The 22835-nt window shown below is 35.3% G+C and overlaps 4 protein-coding genes and 1 long non-coding RNA gene across 7 annotated transcripts; 1 reads left to right on the forward strand and 4 right to left on the reverse strand.

Annotated features, from left to right (window-relative positions):
* Nucleotides 1–5335: 5335 nt before the first annotated feature.
* On the reverse strand, nt 5336–6077 carry LOC136778607 (uncharacterized). The gene is made up of 2 exons (XR_010823468.1): nt 5730–6077; nt 5336–5652 (listed from the first exon to the last, which is right to left on the reverse strand). It is a non-coding gene; the product is annotated as an uncharacterized lncRNA (long non-coding RNA).
* A 2406-nt stretch (nt 6078–8483) lies between these two features.
* On the reverse strand, nt 8484–10661 carry LOC136778710 (protein FAM200A-like). Its single transcript, XM_066735808.1, has one exon. The coding sequence runs from the start codon at nt 10659–10661 to the stop codon at nt 8484–8486; it is 2178 nt and encodes a 725-aa protein (XP_066591905.1).
* Nucleotides 10662–13782: 3121 nt separating this feature from the next.
* Nucleotides 13783–15918, forward strand: Fuca (alpha-L-fucosidase). 2 transcript variants are annotated; one of them, XM_066735143.1, is made up of 5 exons: nt 13783–14445; nt 14518–14533; nt 14726–15348; nt 15419–15642; nt 15716–15918. In XM_066735143.1, the coding sequence occupies exons 1-5, from the start codon at nt 14181–14183 to the stop codon at nt 15806–15808; spliced, it is 1221 nt and encodes a 406-aa protein (XP_066591240.1). In that variant the 5' UTR covers nt 13783–14180; the 3' UTR covers nt 15809–15918. The 2 variants fall into 2 exon arrangements, with proteins under 2 accessions (XP_066591240.1, XP_066591239.1); XM_066735142.1 differs by having other exon boundaries at nt 13784–14445; nt 14518–15348.
* On the reverse strand, nt 15866–18942 carry Cndp2 (Cytosolic non-specific dipeptidase 2). 2 transcript variants are annotated; one of them, XM_066735141.1, is made up of 7 exons: nt 18924–18942; nt 17783–17876; nt 17254–17704; nt 16768–17196; nt 16477–16704; nt 16151–16396; nt 15938–16079 (listed from the first exon to the last, which is right to left on the reverse strand). In XM_066735141.1, the coding sequence occupies exons 2-7, from the start codon at nt 17815–17817 to the stop codon at nt 16035–16037; spliced, it is 1434 nt and encodes a 477-aa protein (XP_066591238.1). In that variant the 5' UTR covers nt 17818–17876; nt 18924–18942; the 3' UTR covers nt 15938–16034. The 2 variants fall into 2 exon arrangements, with proteins under 2 accessions (XP_066591237.1, XP_066591238.1); XM_066735140.1 differs by lacking the exon at nt 18924–18942 and having other exon boundaries at nt 15866–16079; nt 17783–17991.
* Nucleotides 18943–19038: 96 nt separating this feature from the next.
* LOC136778711 (uncharacterized) lies at nt 19039–21533 on the reverse strand. The gene is made up of 2 exons (XM_066735809.1): nt 20617–21533; nt 19039–20542 (listed from the first exon to the last, which is right to left on the reverse strand). Exons 1-2 carry the CDS (start codon nt 21531–21533, stop codon nt 19039–19041), a joined length of 2421 nt encoding a protein of 806 aa, XP_066591906.1.
* Between the last annotated feature and the right edge of the window lie 1302 nt (nt 21534–22835).

Consider the following 22835-nt stretch of genomic DNA (forward strand, 5'->3'; position numbering starts at 1 on the left):
CATTTCGTAGACATAACGACCATCTTTTACGTACCTCAAGTATAAAGAGTTAACGTTCCATCAACCCCGGTGAAACGTGTGAAGACATGAAAATGTATCAACTAATAAATCTTCTTATTTCATTTAAAACTCCATGGATAATGGATACCTTGGAATAATTATGGAAGGAGGAATGGCTCGTAGTTGTAGCATCGTCAAGGAGTCAACCACGTTCAATCGCTATTGTAAGCAAATAGCATGGGTTTTTTAGTTGGTAGGCACTGTTTAAAAATAGTGAGTCCAACACTACCCTGAGGTGGAACACCCGTCGGGCTGGTTCGTAAGTTGCCTAACCTAGAACTAACTTGAGGGGTGTTATATCCATCCCAGGGTGTCCTAGGAGGATTTTTCCCATGTAAAAAAAAAAAAAAAAAAAAAACAAAGGAGAGAGTAATAAGGTGCCATTACACGGCGTGTGGGGTGTGGAGTATCGCGCGGTGTGAATATTGCCATGCCATACCTATCACACGGCGCGGCGATTTAAATATACATTTTTTATTATTAAAAGTAACAACAATAAGGAAAAAATGCTGTAAGTTCGTGACAACCTTAACGTCCTTTTTTTAAACAATGAAGGGAACTTGCATAAGAAAAGTAGGTTTTGTAACATTCTCAAAATTTCGGCACCAATTTCAGGATGACAGAAAATTTATTTCATTTATTTCAACCATACTATCTTCTACACCATTAAATAGTGAAAGCTGCGCGTAATAATATTCATGAGTGATCGTGACACCCTTATTATTTCTTTTTTAATTAATGAGGAAATGCTACCTATCTCGTGTTTACCCTTAAAAGAGCAATATTAAAAATATAAGACAAAAATATTGAAGCCTCATAAAGATCTTCTCGAAGTTTTGCCTTCCTAGGGCATTCACCGGATTGGTATGCATGAAGCATTTCCTCGTTACTACAAGAAAAATTGACACAAACCCTTATAAATATTATAATGTTAATTTTGCAATTTATTGTGTCACAAGAAAATGTATGTTCTAAGCTATCTTAAAAATGCTTTTCAAACTTCCAAAACGGTTAGGTTTCAATTTTACGGTGCAAGTACCCTTTTTCGTTAAAAAAATAGACGTCACGAACTTTTATGATTATTATATCGTTATTTTCATAATTTTATGGGCTATAAACCTGCATGATTTAAAAATGTTATAAAGATTATTTAGTATGTTAAAATAATCGAAAATCGGTGAAAAGTAATTTGACGGTTCGCAAGTGCAGTTGTGCGATTGCTTTTTATAAAAGGCGATCTTGCTCACCCATGAAGCTGGTAATAGTAGACGCTCCATTATCGCTATTAGTGAAATGAGAAAGGATAATACTTCTTGATTCAATTTTTCTTATTAACAACGAACAGGAATGTTAAAGCTATATAAGGAGTATATGCAATTGATGCATTTAGTGTAGCTTGAATATTAGAGATGCAGAAAGGTTCATTCATTCTTTCGTAAGACCGAATCTACTTTATCAAAGAATTAACAGATTTTCGAAATTTATAATAAGTTTTCGATATATTATATAATATTTTGTGGCCGAAGCAATTGGTTCATAAAAATAAATCACTGTTAAGAATCAGATATGGGCTCCTTAAAAATACGAGCGACTGCGAGTGACTATATATGCTTGCGAAAGTGAAGCCAAGATGGAGGGGATAAAGGGATAAATTGCTGGGCCGCCATCTTGAATGTTGATAGATATCATATAACACATAATAGGTCTGTTCTCGTTGCCTACACTTTTTACACTTTGTGCACTTTTTAGGGTGTCAACTTATACAATGGACAAAGACAGAAATACGGAAAGTGTAGAAAGTGTTAAAAGTGTAGGCCAACGAGAACAGACCTAATGACATATATATATTTTAGTTCAAGAATGAATCAAAATGATTTGTGCAGAAGGAACTAAACGTTGGATGGTGGATTAGGAGTAACATATTTGTTAGAAGATATATAGAAAAAATAGCCATAAGCAGCTTTCCAACGTAAGCAAGATCCATTGGACACAGCAATTTATCATTTAGGCATGAAGAAGAAAAATCTTACTCGGGGTCTTTTTAGGAATTAGAGAGTCAAAAGAATGACAGAATTCTTTGCTAACAATTTTGCTAAGAACCACTGGAGACAAACAGCTTTAAAGAATAACGTTGCTTTGCTTGGGAAGCAAAGATTTGAGTATGCAGAAACATTTTCCTTATTAGCAGGGGCATTGACAAATGCCATTGAAGTTGTGTGAATAAGTTAAATAACCTACAAGTTGCAATGGTGCTGATGAGGCTTTACAAGGATAATATAGCATCTTTAAATTTAAGAAAAGTGTTGTACGAGGGAATACTAGGATGTGAGAAAGAAAGAGAAAATCAGGATATGCCAAGGCCCATACAGATCTGCCCTGCATAGTACGGTGCTTTGGATTTTAAAAAATCATTCTGTTTCTCTGAATACACTGTTTTTAACCAACATTGGTATGATGTATCTACAATACAACGATGAATCTAAAAAGCCTTATGACAGAATAGGTAAGCAACGGTGTATCTCTTAAATCACTTTCCTAAAATTTTTTTTATATTATATCTTGACTAATATTTTGTTTTCACATTGATTCAGCAAATCCAAACGTTTTCAAATTTTATGTATCTTTACATATGCACTCAGTGCTACTCAGATAATAAATTAACCTCAACAACACAAGATAAAAGGGAGGGTCATTCTGTAGTAATTTTTAACTTTACTTATGGTATTGAAAACAGAAGCTTAGGCCAGATAAATAGTGAATGTTGGAAGGTAGTATTATGCCACTGGTGCAACAATTATACTTTACCACTGCACATACCCTCTTCAAAGCTGGTTATCCTGCTCTAGCATTTGAATTCTTATCAAAATTGCCTAATAAAGTAATGGATGCTAATAGAGAGGACAGTTTGAATTTGTATCTTTCCTACTTAATGCTGCTGTTATAATGTGTTACTCTTATATTATTAATCTATTTTAATATTCAATAACAGGCATTCTTAATGTCCCCAGTAAGATCAAGGTACAGGGTTCTCAAATTAATACTGGAATAATAGATTAGGATATAAGCATTACAGAAACTACTGTCGAAGGAAGTCATAATAATGTTAACAAGATCCTCACTCACAAAACTTATGTCAATCTGTTATTTTTATAAGCATTATTCTGCATTCTATGTAGATTCATGGCAATGAATAGATTGGAGCACACTTGCTATTGAGTGTGGTAAAAAGAAAGAAGATAAGCTAGTATTAAACTAGGACGATGATCCAGTTAATAGTGAAGATCCCGATCTTGGAAGTCCTCCTTTAACAATGAAGATGGATAGAGGAGAAATTGGTGGAAGCATTAAATATATTGGAGATGAAGGTATTTTTGTATTTTTTTCGTTAAGTTAATTAACAAGCAGGTATATTATTCTAATCAATTATTCTTATATTCTTATTTTAGGAGAAGCTAAAGAAGGTAATAGGACAACTGGATATCATGACACAACAGCTGTAATTTATAGCCTGTTTAAAAAATCTCATGGAAGAATTGTCAACATTATCAACTGGATTTGAGGTTGACAGCGAACAGTTCAGATATCAACTATACATGGCTTGAACAAGCAGATGATGTTTTGAGGCAGCTTTGCAACAACAGCACAAGCACTGATAACGATGCTAACAATGTCTCACAATGCAGGTCTTATATCATTTTATTATGTTCTCCACTAACTTTCTATAAAAGCACATAATACTTTATTTTACTTTTTAGACGATGAAGCAATGACTAATGATGAACCTACTTATAGGCCTAGAGAACAACCAAATTTACATGAAATTCTTGCAGCAGAAAAATTAGATTTCGAAGCAAAAGTTCAAAGAACGGCGAAATGAAAAAGTGGATAAAAGGTAACTAAATAGCCTTTTAATAAATAGAAAAAATTTAAACCATTAATCATATTCGATTTATTCCATAGCTTAACGAAACGTCATTAAGAACTTTATTGTCATATTACTCGTTACACGAAGCATTCGGTGGTGGTTCAGCTTCTGTAAGAATGGAATAAGTACTTTTATTTTAAGAATTGCAACAGGAAAAGACTCAGCAACAATTGCTTAGCTCCCTACAACGCTACCTCTATTTAGCGCCAGTGTGGCTTACAATAAAACTATGGTCACTGACCCAGTGAGACATTTGCAAGTAAGATATTTGTTTACAAATCAATTAGTATCCTTTTATTGATTTTTTCATACTTCCTTTATCCATTATTATTTCCGGTTTCTGGCGCATAATATGTTACAAACACTGGTTGAACTACGAAATGCACCTATGCCCAATCGAAATACACATTATTCTGAAATATTCACAATGAGAGATCTTACGGTTGCACTAAGTGCATGTATCTATCAATCACTTAGTGACTCTGGTACAATTGTGATAAAGAACCATGAAACGGACAGGTCAGTATTCCAATTTAGCTGATAAAGTTAATTTGAGGATTGTTAATAATTTATCTCTTCTGTTAAACATAAGAGCAATCTACCAGCATTTGTAAACGTTAAAACCTTTATGGGAGGTCGTTTAATAGTATCGTATAGATACCACAGACGATATTTAACAGACGACGGTGTTTATATTAACACTTCACCTGAAAAATGGTCAAGTATCACGAGTTTACGTGCATTTCTAGCAAGAGAAAAAGATGAAGATACACCAAATCTAAATATATTTCTTTGTGATTCATTCTTCGCTACATATATGAGCCTGTTTATGCTTTGGCTAGCTGCGACACTCATACTTTACAGATTAGTTGGACAGCATTTTGGCAATAGCACTTGATCTTGCCTATATGGCAGTGACATAAAACATTGATTCGAGTGGCAAGTACAAATAATCAGGTCAATACTTTATCATTTTCCTCTTTTAATTCTTTTATCACTATAGTAATATGCCTTTATGGTAAAACTTTTCAGACTGCTGTAACTGTAATCAATAATTATTCTGCTACCACAGAAATGATTCTACCACTGATACTACTGCTACTGGAACTATGGCAGTCAAACATCATATCGCTTTAATAATGCAATACAAATAGATGAAGGTTCGTTTGGAGTACTTTGTGGCTTTAACTATGGGACTGGAAATAAAATTTTGTTGGAAGATAGTATTACACCAATGGAATTAGAATTATTATTGAATACTGGAACATTCGATTGGGTTATTTTGCATATAAGAACAGCTACTGAATATATTTATAATTGTATAAACAAAACTTTATTATAATATTTACATGTGAAAAAAAAGTAATTCTTAATTATAATATTTATATGAAGAACAAAAAATAAATTCTTTGTAACAGTCATGTTTAAATAAAAATATTATTTACTGGAACAATTGTAATAAATCTGGAAAATAGAAAATGTCATGTTATTAAAAGGCTAAATTTTATATACTATAAATATATGTCAATTTATAGTCACAAAATAAAGATACAGCTATACTATATATATCTAATTGTTAATTGTTATGTAGATTGAAGTTCCTTTTACATATCTATTTATTCTTTTTCCCTTCCAGACTATTGTCGTCCTTTCTCTGCCTCCTACCTCTTCTCAAAATTGAAAGAAATAACATTAAAATGTTAAATTTATTAAACTAAATATTATCAAACGTTAAAAATATTACCAGCTTTTGATGCTTTAGCTACTACATTTTCTTTTTCGAATTTTTCTTCTTCAGAACCAATCTGGAATTCTGAAACCAAAGTAATCTGTTAAATTTCCTCTTGTACCTATATTTATATAATTTTATATTATCTTATTTCTTCATTTTGTCTTCGTTTATGGCAGTTCATGGGATTTTGCAATCCACAAGACAACATATATATATGTCATTTATGTGCTATATCTATCAACATTCTCAAGCACTGCTACCAACTTAAATACAGTATTTTCTTCGAATTTAACTTTCTTCGGTTGGCTAAGAATTGCCTTCGGTACAAATAATTCGAGCCTTCGAGGCCTGAGTGTCCAGCCCCTGATGTTAACTTGTGGGAATTCGGTATCCCCACCACGCCGCCACTAGCTTGCACGCACACAGTGCCAGCGGTACATCGGTGAGCCAACCCCACTACTGTCGCCGCTCGCTGGTCACGCACACAGCTACATCGATACGTGCGTGTCTCGGCTTTCGCCGTTGAAGTTCGGTTAGCTCCGGTGAGGTATGAGTACGAGAGGGATGAATATACTTTTCTCGGACCTCTCTTTCGCTCTCTATTTCACCTAAGTTTAGCCAACGAGCCGCGCGAAACTCCTTTTCCAAGGGTGTCGGCCGGCTCGATGCGCTCGTAAGAGAAATTTATTTTTTGACAATTATAATACAGGAAAATTATTAAATGTTACTATAATTTAACAATTATCCTCAAAATTGTAAAAAATTTTTGTATATAAAAAATTATTATGAGATGAAATAAAACTAACAAAGAAATAATATTATCCGTGTAACTAATTGAAAGAAAAAACCCTTATTATATTGCACAAAATGATCACTGAAGTGTGACATTTAAAATTAATTAAATAAAAAATTATACGAGAATACATGAGATTGATTAATTTGAAAAAATGGTTAAAAATGAGGTAAAAACTCGACCATTTTCTTGCAACATCACTGTACCGATGGTGATTTGGATTTGCAAATATCACAAAATTGTCCAAAATTCATCAATTTCCTATGAAATGCAAAAATCTGACATAATTTCTATGATGAGAGCCTAATAAATGAAAATGTGGGGCGGCTAGGATGTTTCTTCGGTTACTTTCTTGTATGGTACACCTATAAGCGAATGAAATCTCCTAAAAAATATGCCAAAATAATGGCAGGAAATAAAATTGCGCCTTAATATTACAATGTAAAATACAATGTCAAGAAATAGCTCAAACTAACAACTTTCAAACTTGTTTCATGCAAAATTTTAGTGTAGGAGGTACTTCCGCCTTGAAAATTTTGCAAATTCATGTATAATTGTTGATAAATAAATAATTATTGATCCAGAATGCACTTAAAATAAAGGATTATTAAAATTGAGTTTTACACTATGAGCTTTAAAAATCTGACTTTATTTCTATATTGAGAGGCAAATAATTCCGTTGGTCAAGCTTCTTGGCTCTTTTTTCGGCCATAATCTGGTGTAAAATGTCCGAATGAACAAATAGATGCTATAAATGATAACCAAATCACGTTGGAATCAAAAGTTGGCTTTCATAGCTATGTTGCAAAATCAAGCCTAGAAATGGCTAAAATTGTCCATTTTCAAACACATTTAATGGGAAAGTGGAGTGTCGTAGCCGCTTCCGGTTGGATTTTTTTGCTATTTCAGGTATAGTTGTCAGTAATAATAATAAAAATACCCTCTGAAAGCTCTGAAATGGTAAGTTTATTGAAATTCAATTTTACCCTATGAGAATCAAAAATCTGACTTTAAGCACATATTGAGAGGCAAATAACTCAATTTCTCTTGCTTCTCGGCTCTTTTTTCGGCCATAATCTGGTGTAAAATGTCCGAATGAACAAATACATACTATAAATGATCATTAAATCACCTTGGAACCAAAAGTTGACTTTCATAGCTATGTTGCAAAATCAAGCCTAGAAATGGCTAAAATTGTCCATTTTCAAACACATTTAATGGGAAAGTGGAGTGTCGTAGCCGCTTCCGGTTGGATTTTTTTGCTATTTCAGGTATAGTTGTCAGTAATAATAATAAAAATACCCTCTGAAAGCTCTGAAATGGTAAGTTTATTGAAATTCAATTTTACCCTATGAGAATCAAAAGTCTCTCTGAATCTCCATACTCAGCGAATAAAGCTTGTTGAATTTCTCTTCGTGTTCCATGAAATATTTCCTATTGGAAAAATGAAAACAATTTTTAATTGTAAATTGTTGCAGTGTTTTTTTTTTTTTTTTTTTTAAGGGAAAAATGCATCCTGGCACACTTAGTATTACGGAAACATACATTTCTTCCTATTGTGTTCTTTCATTACACAAAAAGTTATAAAACAGTTGTGTAATGTAAGTTCAATTGTTGGAATGAATATATATTTTAGCCGTATACTAAATAGTGTGGGACTCACCATCTCCATGCTTGTGTCGAATTAATATACTTATTAAGTTCGAACTACATGGTTCTTCTGACAGCGCCTACCCACTAAAAAACCCTCCTTTCGCGGTTTACGTATTTTTTCGGTCAATTTTACGTATTTTCTTTGAACTGTCGAATCCGTCAGACACTATTCTCATTTGTCGAATCCGTCAGACATTTTTTCACTTGATTTTATAATTGTCGAATCCGTCAGACATTTTTTCACTTGATTTTATAATTGTCGAATCCGTCAGACATAGTTTCACTCGATTTTATAATTGTCGAATCCGTCAGACATTCCTTCAATTATCGTAAAGTACTTCGTCATCAAAATCACCATCAATATCATCATCGTCATTTGTGTATCCATGAATTGTAAGAGTTACCTTATTTTCGACGTAACTTCTTGCGTATAAATTATCTTTTTCAGTTAATTTTATGTGTTTTTTACTTATTGGCATTGTAATGCTATCATGATTTGTACATTTCAAATAATTTTTAATGACGCAAATTGCATTTAAAGTAGCAGAACTTATACGATTCCTTTTTTTCGTTTTGACATCAGGAATGATTGAAAAGCACCGTTCTGCTTCTGCATTCGAATGTGGAAGTGACCGTACTATACACGATAGTAATTTCAACAAAGGATATTTTTCCTTCCTTTCACATTTAGTTTGCGAAATTTTTATCCACATGTCATCGAAGGAAAGTCTAGACCATTTATATTTCTGATCTGCTGACTCATCGTTAAATAAAGAAAACCATTCTTTTTTTAGCTCTATGTCATTTTTTATACCAAATGTATTGCCAATTTTTAATAATGCTGCAGCCGATGATTCTCTATCTGAGTTAAAAAGTGAGTTCTCGTTATCAAGAACTGTAAAATTTTTATAAAACTCATCATGTATTGGGAAACGGTTACGAATTTCGTCAGCAGCTTTTATTAAAAGTTTTAAACAATTCTTTTTAATATCATGAACTTGCATTTGCGTTAACGTTTCTTTACTCTTTTGGTCTTGCAGATATTCTTCACAATCATATCCTACGTTTATATCTTCCAACGGAATAATATTAATATCCTTGGAAAAATTAATATCACAGAAATTTGCTTGAGCTATGCAAAACTTCAATAATGCAGGTTTCATGAAATTTCTTAAAATAAAAATTAAAATTTCAACCGATTTTGGCTGCAATAAATGCAGTTTTGTTTCGCGTGCTTGAAACTCGGCATTAAAAGTATTGAACTTATTTAAAATAAAATGCAGAAAATACAAATACGCTTTAGTTTCAGCGTTCTGCATACATTGGTGCAATTCATAGGCTTGCATATTATTTTCTGAGGATTGTTCTAATAGAAAGTTATTTAGAACATCCCAATATTCTAATACACGATCAATACATTTATAGCGAGTAAGCCATCGAGTTTCGGCATGCTTCAACAAATTTGTTATTTTTCCTGCAAAACACCTTTGAAATTCCCGAAATATTGCCGTCCGTTTAGGGCTTCCGCTCACGAAATTAACAATTTTCTTCACAAATTCTTCCGGGAATGAAGGTAGCTCTTTACAAGCAGCGGAAGCAACGAGTGACGATAAATGACATATGCATGGAAACGTTATTATATTTGCATTCTTTTCTAATATTTTCGTTCGAAAAGACGAATTTCTACCGATCATAACAGATGCATTGTCACAGGCTATTGCTAATATTTGGCTTAATGGTATTTGTTTTTTTACCATTTCATTATTAAACGCGGAAAATAACTTTTCGGCCGAACAATCTCTTGCGTCAATATTTATTAATTGCAATAGACGTGTTTGAATTTGCAATGACGCAGGTTCAATATACCGAACCATTATTGAAAACCATTTTTCATTTGTTAAATCCGAAGTCTCATCAACAAATACCGAGAATTTTGTATTTTGTAACGTTTCCGTGAGACTTTGTGTTTCTTCGCGACAAACCACATTAGTTATAATTTTTGATAATTTAACACGTCCTAATGTTATGGCTTGTAGTACTTCCGGTTCCTTGCCTATCTGTTTAAACATATTAACCATTGCGGAGCTTGCTATATACGGGATATTATGTTCTACAAAAAACGTTGACAATCTTATTTCCGCTATTTTAACGCGTTCAAGAAAATCAAATTCTTTTTCCTTCGAAAATTCTGCGGAATTAGATGAGCTACTGGAGCTTTGCGGAATATGCCGATTTGAAAATTGAACAGCATTTTGCACGTGAATGCTGGAGGACTCATGTTTCTGAATTTCCGAATAACCGCAATTTAAAACTTTATCGCAAATTAAACAGTGAAACTTACTACTGTCATCAGGTATCGGCTTTGCCCACTTCATCCAAGATGGGTTCAAATCATACCAATGATATTGAAATTTCTTTTTGTGGCTGCTTTTTCTCTTTTGCGGATTGGAAGACATTCTAGTCTTTTTTGATACCGGGCTATTTTCACTGGAAGACATTTTCCACTCTTCCTATCACTTTAATCACTTTATATCACGAAACTGTCAATTAATCCGATTAATAGCTTTAAGGCAAATGCCCAAGATACAAAGGCTTCATCTACTTTTATACATTTATTAAATTGTGTACAAATAAAGGCAGAAATGGGGTAAGGTTCAACGATTTGTAATGTAGGGTTGATGACCTGACGGATAATTAATTAGTTGGCATTAAAAAAAACTGATAGTTTCACTGGGAATCGAACCTGTGACAACAGGATCAGCATTCTTATGCGCTATCCACTCACCCACTACACGACTTCCCCAGAAAATTAAAAATTTCCGATATAAATAGCCAACAAGCTATTAGTAATAAATTGAATTAATAAATAATTCAATTAATAACAAATTCTTTTAGTCTAACTGCCAAATAATATTTTATTAAAGCATATAAAATATTTACGCATTATCGCTTAGATTATATAGACGATAAAGTTTTAACTATCCAATGGAGCCTTGTGGTGTAGTGGGTAAGGCGTCAGACCTCTGTACCGTAGGACGTGGGTTCGAATCCCACTGCAGTAGTCATTTTTTTCGTAAAGATTTTCATGAAATAATTAAAATATTATTAAATGTAAGTAATACTTAATTTATTTCAGTATCGGAAATTAGAAATTTAATTTATATCGCGTTAAGAAGAATTCCAAATCGGTTCCTTCTCGATTTAAAAGTTACGGTTACTGTAATGTAGAAGAACTTGTATATAATACACAGGGTATACAGTAAATAATAAAGATGGCAAATAGAATAAAGCAACTAATCATGTGAAATAATATCTCCAACAATAATAGGTTCTCATGTAACAATTGTGTTAGAAAACCAATAGGACACCTTGTATATTTAATTTGAAAAGTACTGTGGTGATTTGGTGAAGACGAACTTCGTTGGTACCTCACTCGTATCTTGAATCTCGACGGATTAACTTCGAAAGCAGAAGCAAAGGAAGGATAATGTAAGTACTTTCAACAGTATTCAATAAATTTTTGACATTTCTCTCACTTTACTTTCTCCATTATAATTGTCTCATTTATCGAATACAAAAACCTTTTCCTTCATATAATAATTTCAATTCTTTTTGTTTGTTACAGAATCATGGCCGAACCTATGCCCAATGGGAATGGTGAGTGGAAACGAACTTTTTAGTAAAGTCTATTTTGCAAATAATAAATTTTATTAATGATTATCTGTTACAGAAACTACGAAGGATCTCCTGCGAATTATAAAGGAGCGGGTGGAGGAGAACGGGGTTCTCCTCCACCAAATTAAGGAGCGGCTGGAGCGGCTGGAGCAGCAGCAGCCACAGCAGCAGCAACTGCAGCCGCAGCAGCAACTGCAGCCGCAGCAACAACAGCAGCTGCAGCAGCAACAACAGCAGCCGCAGCAGCAGCGACTGCAACAACAGCAGCCGCAGCAGCAGCAACTGCAACCGCAGCAGCCGCAGCAACAGCAGCAACAACAAGTGGCAGTGCAAGCGTTCGTGCCTGCCACTCAGGCGGCGAGACCCGGCTATATACGTAAGCATGAAGAATCTTAAGTGTAGTTAGGCATTTCATCTTTTCCATTTACAGAACCTTTCCTTTCCTATTAGTTATATAAAGAATTAGATTAATTATTACAATGGTATCTAATCTAAGAATGTTTTCCTTTTTTCTGTTACAGCTCGAGCTTCTAGTAGGGGAAATAGTAGGCGCTACTATCATAGCCGGGTCAGGGAAGAATACCCCAGACAGCGCAGCAATTCCCGTCCTGCGGGTTATTTTGTGTATTATAATTAAATAAAAAAAAATAAAATGTATTTCACACCTCTATTTATTTCATAAACCCTTACTCCTATTTTACTTCACAGAAGGAGCCACCTCGTAGAGACCGTTAATTTAGATATGATGATTTGAAGACCTACATTTCAGCCATTCAAGAACACTATATTGCAGCACAGCTTAGGAAACTAGAATTAGAGTCGGACATGATTTGATGATGATTAATAGCATCTATTTGTTCATTCGGACATTTTAGACCAGATTATGGCCGAAAAAAGAGCCGAGAAGCAAGAGAAATTGAGTTAATTGCCTCTCAATATGTGCTTAAAGTCAGATTTTTGATTCTCATAGGGTAAAATTCAATTTCAATAAACTTACCATTTCAGAGCTTTCAGAGGGTATTTTTATTATTATTACTGACAACTATACCTGAAATAGCAAAAAAATCCAACCGGAAGCGGCTACGACACTCCACTTTCCCATTAAATGTGTTTGAAAATGGACAATTTTAGCCATTTCTAGGCTTGATTTTGCAACATAGCTATGAAAGCCAACTTTTGATTCCAACGTGATTTGGTTATCATTTATAGCATCTATTTGTTCATTCGGACATTTTACACCAGATTATGGCCGAAAAAAGAGCCAAGAAGCTTGACCAACGGAATTATTTGCCTCTCAATATAGAAATAAAGTCAGATTTTTAAAGCTCATAGTGTAAAACTCAATTTTAATAATCCTTTATTTTAAGTGCATTCTGGATCAATAATTATTTATTTATCAACAATTATACATGAATTTGCAAAATTTTCAAGGCGGAAGTACCTCCTACACTAAAATTTTGCATGAAACAAGTTTGAAAGTTGTTAGTTTGAGCTATTTCTTGACATTGTATTTTACATTGTAATATTAAGGCGCAATTTTATTTCCTGCCATTATTTTGGCATATTTTTTAGGAGATTTCATTCGCTTATAGGTGTACCATACAAGAAAGTAACCGAAGAAACATCCTAGCCGCCCCACATTTTCATTTATTAGGCTCTCATCATAGAAATTATGTCAGATTTTTGCATTTCATAGGAAATTGATGAATTTTGGACAATTTTGTGATATTTGCAAATCTGGACTGACGAGACTACGAACTACGACTGAGAGAGAGGAATCTTTAGGCTTAAATTTTACTCTGAATTGTTGCGACATCTAGCGGGACAGGATGATATTACATTGTAATCTCGAAGTACGAGGCTAGAAATATAATTATACTACACTTGGCAACGCTGGTCCAGCCCCTGGCCCTAGGCCCAGCTGGGCCCAGCCAGGCCAACCAGGCCAACCAGCCCCTGATGAATACGGCCGTTAGTCGGTTAGTCATTCGTATCAGCTGATCGCGTTCTGATATTTGATTTTTATACTTATATCTTTAAAATTATATAAAAAAATTACAATTATGTGAAAGAGTGTTTAAAGTCCCTTGATTTATTTTATTATTAAAAAAAATTATCATACATATTTTAATCTTATATATATATATATATAACACATGTACATACCGAAGAACAAATATTTACTATTTATGAAAATATCTTGTAAACAACAAGCCGGCGAAGTTATTGATAAAATAGCAATCTTCGATAATGGAAAATTTTTATCAATTATTGATTAAATAATCTTTTCATGAAAGGATATAAATAATTTTTTCTCAGTTTTACATTTAGTCTGCATTAAAATGCTGTTGCTTTTGCTATTGTATTCTTTATGTTCTGCATCTTATTCACTAGAAAGTAATTATCGTGTATTGGATATCAATGAAGAAAAACAATATCTTAATGATTATTTCAAAGCTGAAGAGAAGTATAAACCAACTTGGGAAAGTTTAGATAGTCGTCCTCTTCCTTCATGGTATGACAATGCCAAACTTGGAATTTTCCTTCATTGGGGTGTTTATAGTGTTCCTAGCTTTGGATCTGAATGGTTCTGGGCCAATTGGAAAGGCATGAGATTTATTGGTTACATATCACAATGTTTTTATTAGATTTAACTGATATTTAATTCTTTTTTCTCAGGAGCAAGAAATCCTAAGTATGTTGAATTTATGAAAAAAAATTATCCATTAAAAATGACTTATCAAGAATTTGCAAAAGACTTCACTGCAGAATTCTTTAATGCTTCTCAATGGAGTGAACTGTTTAAAGCTTCAGGGGCTAATTATATTGTGTTGACAAGTAAGCATCATGAGGGCTATACCTTATGGGACTCATCTTACTCTTTCAGTTGGAATGCTAAGGATATTGGACCAGGGAGAGATCTTGTAGGTGAACTATCCACTGCTCTGAGAAAAAATACAGATATTAAATTTGGACTATATCACTCTTTATATGAATGGTTCAATCCACTGTATTTGTCAGACAAAAGACATAATTTTACCACCAATGAATTTGTCACAAAGAAAGTTTTACCTGAGATGAAAGAAATTATAGAGAGATATAAGCCTGATGTACTTTGGTCAGATGGTGATTGGGAAGCTGATGACAGCTATTGGGACTCCAAAAATTTTCTTACTTGGTTGTACAATAGCAGTCCTGTAAAAAATTCTGTTGTTGTTAATGATAGATGGGGTAGAGGTATTCCATGTCATCATGGAGATTTTTACACTTGCACTGATAGATTTAATCCAGGGATTCTTCAACCACACAAATGGGAAAATGCCATGACCATTGACAAAAAGTCCTGGGGATATCGCAGGAATGCTGCATTATCTGAATATTATACATTAAAACAATTGGTAAAAGAATTAGTAGTAACTGTGAGTTGTGGAGGAAATTTATTAATGAATGTAGGGCCTACCAAAGATGGAATTATTTCTCCAATATTTGAAGAAAGATTACGTGGAATGGGTAAATTAATACGAATATAAAAATGACATTTGGATATCTGAATAAGAAAATAATTAAAGAATTATTTTAGGTGAGTGGTTATCAGTGAATGGAGAAGCAATTTATAATACAAAGCCATGGAAAGCTCAAAACGATACTCTGACCAGTAGCGTTTGGTACACACAAAATGTTGATAAGAAAGCAATTTATTTATTATTATTAGATTGGCCAGAGAATAATCAATTGTATTTAGGTTCTCTTAATTTAACTTCAAATACACAACTATCTCTTCTGGGCACCAAACGAGTTCTTAATGTATGTATTTGCTTATTATATGTTATATTTTAATTTGATTTTACTCAAATGATAAATTTATAATTGATTTCAGTGGGAAAAACCTGATCAAAGAGTATTAATAAAATTACCTGTGGAAGAAAATAAAGGTCAACCGGCATGGGTGATAAAAATTCAGCAAGAATAGTCAATAACAAGACAATACTTTTTAATACATAGACTTGTTTAATATAAAAATGTAAATTTACAATACTTCATAAAATTTTTTAATAAAATAGGAAAGCTATATAAATTTATCCCAAACATCTTCTTTCATAGTCCAACACCAGAAAGTATTATTTAATAAAAATAAAAAGCATATAATAAAAATATAAACAAATCCACTTTTTAAAAGCAAGACATCTTTTTAGATTTTAAAGCTGAGAAACTTCATAAAGATAGGCTCCAAGAAGTTTCGTCTAGAATGAAAAGTAAAATTAGTTTTTATTATACTTAACCAAACGTAATCTGTAAAAAAATTAAAACTTACACCTTCAATGTAATTCCTGATATTTAATTTTTCATTCTGGGAATGAGCTCCATCATCTCCAGCCCCTACAGGAAGCAGAAGAACATTTTTTCCTGTTACTTCTTGGAAAGTTAAAGTTACAGGAATTGAACCTCCTTCTCTGGAAAGATCTGGCTCTACTTTGTAAACATGCTTTGTTGCTTTCCTTGCAGCTACATAATGGGGGTGATCAGGATTCTCTGTCCAAGGTTTGCCACAATGGTCTTTCTGAAAATAATCATAAATCTCGTTTAAGAAATTACCGTTTTCTTTCACCTATTATAATGTAATCAATTTTTATAACTTACATGCAAATGAAATTCATTTGGGCTGTTACGTAATTTCCAGTGTTTATTGAAATGAGCAAAGACTTTCTCAGCAACCTCATCAGGTGTCATATTTGGTACTGTACGAATTGAAAATTTTCCAATTACCTTTCTTGGGATTACAGTCTTAGAACCTGATTCAGCAAAGGCACCTTCAATACCGTGCAGGGAAAGACTTGGTTGTCTCCAACGGTGCATTAATAATTGAATCTGCAATTAAATTTTTTTCTTTATACTTGTTCCAATTACTTACTATTTAATATTTGTATTTACTTTATCTTCATTATGAGCTAATCTAGAAGTTCCAACGCTTTCTCGAAATTCATTCACGTCGAATTCAATATTCTTATAAGTTTCCTCTTCTTCCTTTGTAATTTCAGCTACATTATCATAAATGCCATCAATAAGAATTTTCCCATTAGAATCAACTAAAGTATTCATAAGATAAATTAAATCAGCCATAGCTTCATGAACAGTTCCTCCAAAAGTTCCACTATGAAGATCTCTAGCTGCACATGTCACTGTTGGATGAAAATAGGAAATTCCTCTCAAACCATAAGTAATACATGGCTTAGTTGTACCCAACCAGTAATTATCAGATATGCAAACATAATCTATTCCAACCAGAAAAGAGTCTTTCAGAGACCAAAGCAAATCATCCAATCCTTCAGACCCAGATTCCTCCATTCCTTCGAAAACAAACTAACATTGCATTTATTAATGATATATCTCTGAAAATAAATATATTTCTTTTAATACCTTTAAGTTTACTGGAAAGTCAATGTTAATAGCCTTATAAGCTTCCAAAGCATGGATCCAGCACAAAACTGGTCCTTTATCATCAGTACTCCCCCTCCCAAAGAGTTTTCCATCCTTTTCAACCAAAGTAAATGGATCGGTATCCCATCCATCTTCCTTCAGGGCAGGTTGTACATCCAAATGACCATATATTAAAACTGTTTTTTTCTTTGGATCAGCTCCAAGTGTTCCTAGCAGAGCTGGTGGAAGGGGAAGTTCTCTACCATCTGGCAAATTCTGCTTCCCTAAATTAGCTAACTCTGTAGAGACTCCAAGATTTTTTAACTTGACTTCTGTCCATTTTACCATCTTCGTTATTTCTTGCCTGTGAGCTGGCCATGCCGAAACTGATTTTATAGCCACTACATCTCTCAAATTATCAATATATTCAGTCTTATGTTCATCTATATAACTAATGGGACATATGAAAAAGTGTTACCTACTATAACCTTTACTAATGACAAAATAAATAAGTATGGTAGATGTTTACCTGAATAATTTTTGCAAAGGAGCAGGTACAGCCATTCTTGAAGTTTTTTTTAAACAATAAATGGAGCAGATTGTGCTCTGGAAACCTGAATAAACTATTTAAAATTTAAAAATAATCAATTTCTTTCTTTGCTTTCTCTTTATATAGCACTACTGTGAGTCAAAGCAAAAGAGGCGTTGTCTTCAAGAGATTAGATAAAAAAATTAGTTCAGTACATAAATTTGATAATAATAATAGTAACAGAAATTCATGAATCAACAGTGTCAACAGGCTGCAACGTTGCAACCTAACGGCTCAAAACGACTTAACGGGATCCCTCACGCGTGCTTTACCGACAGTACAAGCCAATAAACAATTCGTTTAATAAAAGTTAAATGCGAAGCAAATTGCAAAAACGGGCTTCTTTATGACAAGGTGCCAATTCTAACGAGTCAATCGAGCTTAAAAAAATTCAAATCGGATGAAGAATAACGCTGTACCACTGTCCCGCGTTCTTGAAGTGGAAATAACCAAAAGTAACCTCTCTTCAAGAACACGGCACAATGCTACAGCGTTATTTTTCAACTAATTTGAGTGTTTTTAAGTTCGTTTGACTCGTTAAGACTGGCACATTGTCCAACAAACGCCCGATTGTTCAATTTGCTTCGCATTTGAATTTTATTAAACGAATTGTTTACCGACAGTACAAGTCAATAAACATTTCGTTTAATAAAAGTCAAATGCGAACCAAATTGCTAAAACGGGCTTCTTTATGACAAGGTGCCAATTCTAACGAGTCAATCGAGCTTAAAAAAACTCAAATCGGATGAAGAATAACGCTGTACCACTGTCCCGCGTTCTTGAAGTAGAAATAACCAAAAGTAACCTCTCTTCAAGAACGCGGCACAATGGTACAGCGTTATTTTTCAACTAATTTGAGTGTTTTTAAGTTCGTTTGACTCGTTAGGACTGGCACATTATCCTACAAATGCCCGATTGTTCAATTTGCTTCGCATTTGAATTATATTAACTTAATTGTTTATTGACTTGCACTGTCGGTAAAGCACGCGTGAGGGATCCCGTTAAACGAATTGTTTATTGACTTGAACTGTCGATAAAGAAGGCGTGAGGGATCCCGTTAAACTGTGCCATGCAACATTACAATTTACAACAGCTCAACAGTCAACACCATCGCTCAACACCAAAAAACCCTGTAGCAATTCACTCCTCTATAGATTTTACCAGAGATGAAACGGGAGATTGCTCATGGCAGGGTCCTAAAATAATCCTTGCCGGTAGGTGGCGCTGATGTTTGAAAATTCCATTGTGGTGGATGCGTCACAGGTCAAGCGCAATTTAGCCCCAGACGAAGGAAAGTGTAACAATGTGTTCTCAGCCAGGCGTTGCTTGCATAGTAAGAAGGCTTCCTCGGAAACGGCGTTCCAGCTGATTGGGGTTCTATCATTCTTTCTGGAGGATTTCAAGTACTCGTTGAGTGGAGCTTGGATAAGTGCTGCCTTTCTCATTGACCTTCTATAATAATTTATCATTCCTATAAATCGCCGTAACTCCACAACTGTTTCAGGTCTTGGGTACTCTAGGATCTTCTCCACTCGTTCAGTTGAAGGTAGATATCCCTGTTTGCTTATCTTGAATCCCAGGAAGTCGATATCCTCTCGTCCCAATTTGCACTTGTGAGGATTGATTGACAGGTTTGAATCTTTCAAGACTTTGAAAACGGCTTTCAGGTGAGTTTCGTGTTGAGTTTTGTTTTCAGACATGACTAGGATGTCGTCGACATAGACGAATACGAACTCGAGTTCTCGAAACACGTGATTTATGTAGCGCTGGAACGATTGTGTGGCGTTTTTCAACCCGAAGGGCATAGCCACATACTCGTAGAGGCCCCAGGGTGTTGTAATTGCTGTTTTCTGTACATCTTCTTCCGCCATAGGTATCTGATGGTAGGCCTTTGTTAAATCCAGAGAGGAGAATACAGTCTTTCCATGAAGCAAAGGAAAAAGATCCTGTATTAATGGTGGAGCATATTTATCAGGTACAGTGATAGCATTTAGTCTGCGATAGTCCCCACAAACCCTGAAGGTGCCATCCTTTTTAGGTGCTACATGAATTGGGCTTGCCCAAGGGCTTCTTGAGGGTCGTAAGGTTCCTGCTTCAAGAAGAGCATTTATCTCGGCTTTGGCGGCGGCTGCCCTTTCACCGAAAATCTTACGAGATCTCTCAAACACGGGTGGTCCTGTCGTGACGATCCGGTGTGCAAAACTCATGTCCTTGAGTGTAGGTCTGCCTGTGGGCTTTGTAATCTCTTCATATTGAGAGAGAAGGTATGCGTAGGGCTCGGAGAGATTGATTGTTGACAGATTGGTAAGGCTGCTCCTCAATATTTCTCCTTTCGACGTGAGACTCGTGATGGCGTCAATCAATCTACCGTGTTTCAGGTCTATAAGCAGGTTGAAATGCGTGAGGAAGTCAGCACCGATGATTGCCGATGGCACGTCTGCCAGGATGAAAGTCCACTGGAAGCTCCTGCGTAAACCCAAATCTAGATTCAGTTTTTGTTCTCCGAAAGTAGGTATCTGTGTCGTGTTTGCGGCATATAGCGTCAGGTCTTGCCTTCTTAGGGCCTTTTTCAGATTCCCCACGGGCACTATAGACAGCATGGATCCTGAGTCTATAAGAAACCTTTGCCCGGACTTCTTGTCTCTGAGATGCAGGCGTTTTTCGTGGGCCACCTGAGTGATTCCGCTGTCATCAGCTGATCTTGAGGATGACAGCAAGGTTAGTTTTCCGGAGCGGAATTTGGGTGTGAGTAGAGAAGGCATCCCTCGGCGCACTTCTGCGCTTGCTTGCCGAATCTTTCGTGATAATAGCAGAGATTTTTTGTTCTAGCAGGAGATTTGGTTCGGGATCTACTCCGATGCGGTCTGCCTGAGCCTGGGCGTGATTCTGTTTGCGCTCCCTGACCCTTAATTTCTTTTATTTCCTGCATGCAGGTCAAGAGAAGAGCCTGCATGTCTTGGAGTTGCTTCGCGAGTCCCTCATTGCTGGTCGCATGTGGTTTACTAGACGTAGTCGCCATTACGTACGAGGAACTAAATGCTTCCACTAGTCGGTCAGCCATTTCTGCCACGGCTTCCAGATCCATGTTATTTGAAGTAAGCAAGTGTGGCCGTATGTGGGCTGGCAGCCTCTCCAGCCATAGCTGATGTAGAATCTCCTTCCCAATTTCACCTTTTGCTAATACTTTCATCTCTCTGAGGAGTTGGGAGGGTTTGCGATCTCCTAGGACTAGATTTTTTAGAAGCTGGTCTACCTGTTTGACTCGTGAGTCGAGCAGTCTTTGTAAGATGACCGTTTTTAAATTCTCATATAGATTTTTTTCCGGCGGGTTCTTTAATATGTCGGTTATCTGTTTTAGAGTTCCAACATCCAGTGCCCTTATGACGGCTAGATATTTGGTTTGGTCTTTGGTTACTCGCGATGACACAAATTCAGCCTCAGCGACGATGAACCAGATGTCTGGTGCTTCTTGCATGAAAGAAGGAAGTTTTCCTTGCCATGTGGCCATGACTTCTTGCGGCGCGCTCTTAGCGGTAGAATTGTGTCGTTCCGTCTCTTGGCCAAGATTCTCTGGTTCATTTACTTGGTCCTGTTCATTTTCCAGGTCCAGGAGGGATCTCTGAACTTCTCGCGTCTCGACTCCTTCACGTGGGACCATTCTATCCTGGGTAGGTGTCCGGTGCAAACTCATTCTGGCCCACCTGCAGATTCACGAGCTGAGTGTTTTCCACACGCTTTTGCACCTTGAAAAGGTCTCTTCGGCAATTTTCACTTGAAACACCTTATCACGTCGGGGTCACCAATTTTCCTGTGGTTCAAAATAAAATCGTGTGTTCGTAAAATGGTCTTTTATGATTTTTTTATTCATGCACCATGGTGTCACAATGACTTTTACAGTTCTTTATCTTTTGATGCTTGAAAAGATACACGTTGTATCTCGATATTCACGCACTCGCTTCACCACAGGATCTAACTCCTTAGCGAGCGAACCGGAAAAGGTGAGGACTACCTTCATGAACGGAAGTTCCGGGCTTCGTTTTAAATGTCTCCTGTAATTTATACTTTTTTGAATTTCGCGCCTCTCGAGGGCGCACGTTGCGAATTTGTCCCGCTGCGTGGCGTCAGGGCCGCCAACCCGTGCATGAGTGTGTTGGAGCAGTGTCAAGGCTGCCACACCATAAAGCCACTAACGCCATCTGTCGGACGCGAATGAGAAGCACTTTGTTAGGCACACACACCATTACTGTGGTGCGAATGCGTGTGCAACCTCCTTCGGCTACCATCGCTCAGCTTCGGACATCTTCGCTATACATCGAGTTCGAGAGAGAACGGCATAGTTTTATCGGATCTCTCTCTCCCTCTCGATCTAACTTTTGTTTAGCCGGAGAGCCGAGTAAAATTCCTTTTCGTCCTGCTTCAATCCTCCTCCATCTTTCAAACCTCAGATTCGAGTTCGATTCCATCCAATAAATTTTTTTTTTGTATTGTAGAATGTTTTTTGATTGTCATGAACATATTAGATTTAAAAATATGTAAAAATGGGGTTTTAATATTCCATATTTACGCTCAAAATATTCTTAAAAAAAATTTAATTTTTATTTCGTTATCAATTCAAATAAGTTATTAATGATTACTATAAATATTCTAAAATTATAAAAAATGAAAAAAAAAGAGTCGAAGAGATTTCGAACCTGGGCTCACCGGTTCCAAAAGCCAAGACCTTACCACATGCGCTATAACAGACTTAAGGGTACAGATGATAAACTTGCATAAACTTTATAGCTTCAAATTCGCGTACTCTCCATGTTACACAGATACAAGTATACCTTCTTTCCATATATTTATACTTTATACTGTGAAATTAAACCAAATGTATGAAAATATTATTAGGTTAATTTTATGGCCCTAGAATCGTTAATACATTTTCTATAAATTCGCCGTTTTGACTCTTAAATTAATTTACAGAGACATGTAAAACATTAATTTGTTCTGT

The sequence above is a fragment of the Prorops nasuta genome, unplaced genomic scaffold, assembly GCF_024137725.1.
Source record: "Prorops nasuta isolate Cenicafe-Biocafe unplaced genomic scaffold, Cenicafe_Pnas_1.2 PNAS00014, whole genome shotgun sequence".
Classification (NCBI taxonomy): Eukaryota; Metazoa; Arthropoda; class Insecta; order Hymenoptera; family Bethylidae; genus Prorops; species Prorops nasuta.

Excerpts from the sequence above, each read along its gene's own strand:
- LOC136778710 (XM_066735808.1), bottom strand. The coding sequence starts at position 10,661 with ATGTCTTCCAGTGAAAATAGCCCGGTATCAAAAAAGACTAGAATGTCT.
- Cndp2 (XM_066735140.1), bottom strand. The coding sequence starts at position 17,817 with ATGGCTGTACCTGCTCCTTTGCAAAAATTATTCAG. Across the intron at positions 17,705-17,782 it reads CCTTTGCAAAAATTATTCAG|TTATATAGATGAACATAAGA; the intron begins GTAAACATCTAC and ends ATGTCCCATTAG. Across the intron at positions 16,397-16,476 it reads CAAATGAATTTCATTTGCAT|AAAGACCATTGTGGCAAACC; the intron begins GTAAGTTATAAA and ends GATTATTTTCAG.
- Fuca (XM_066735142.1), top strand. The coding sequence starts at position 14,181 with ATGCTGTTGCTTTTGCTATTGTATTCTTTATGTTCTGCATCTTATTCA. Across the intron at positions 14,446-14,517 it reads GTTCTGGGCCAATTGGAAAG|GAGCAAGAAATCCTAAGTAT; the intron begins GCATGAGATTTA and ends CTTTTTTCTCAG. Across the intron at positions 15,643-15,715 it reads GCACCAAACGAGTTCTTAAT|TGGGAAAAACCTGATCAAAG; the intron begins GTATGTATTTGC and ends AATTGATTTCAG.
- LOC136778711 (XM_066735809.1), bottom strand. The coding sequence starts at position 21,533 with ATGAGTTTGCACCGGACACCTACCCAGGATAGAATGGTCCCACGTGAA. Across the intron at positions 20,543-20,616 it reads TTCGGCAAGCAAGCGCAGAA|ATCAGCTGATGACAGCGGAA; the intron begins GTGCGCCGAGGG and ends GTCATCCTCAAG.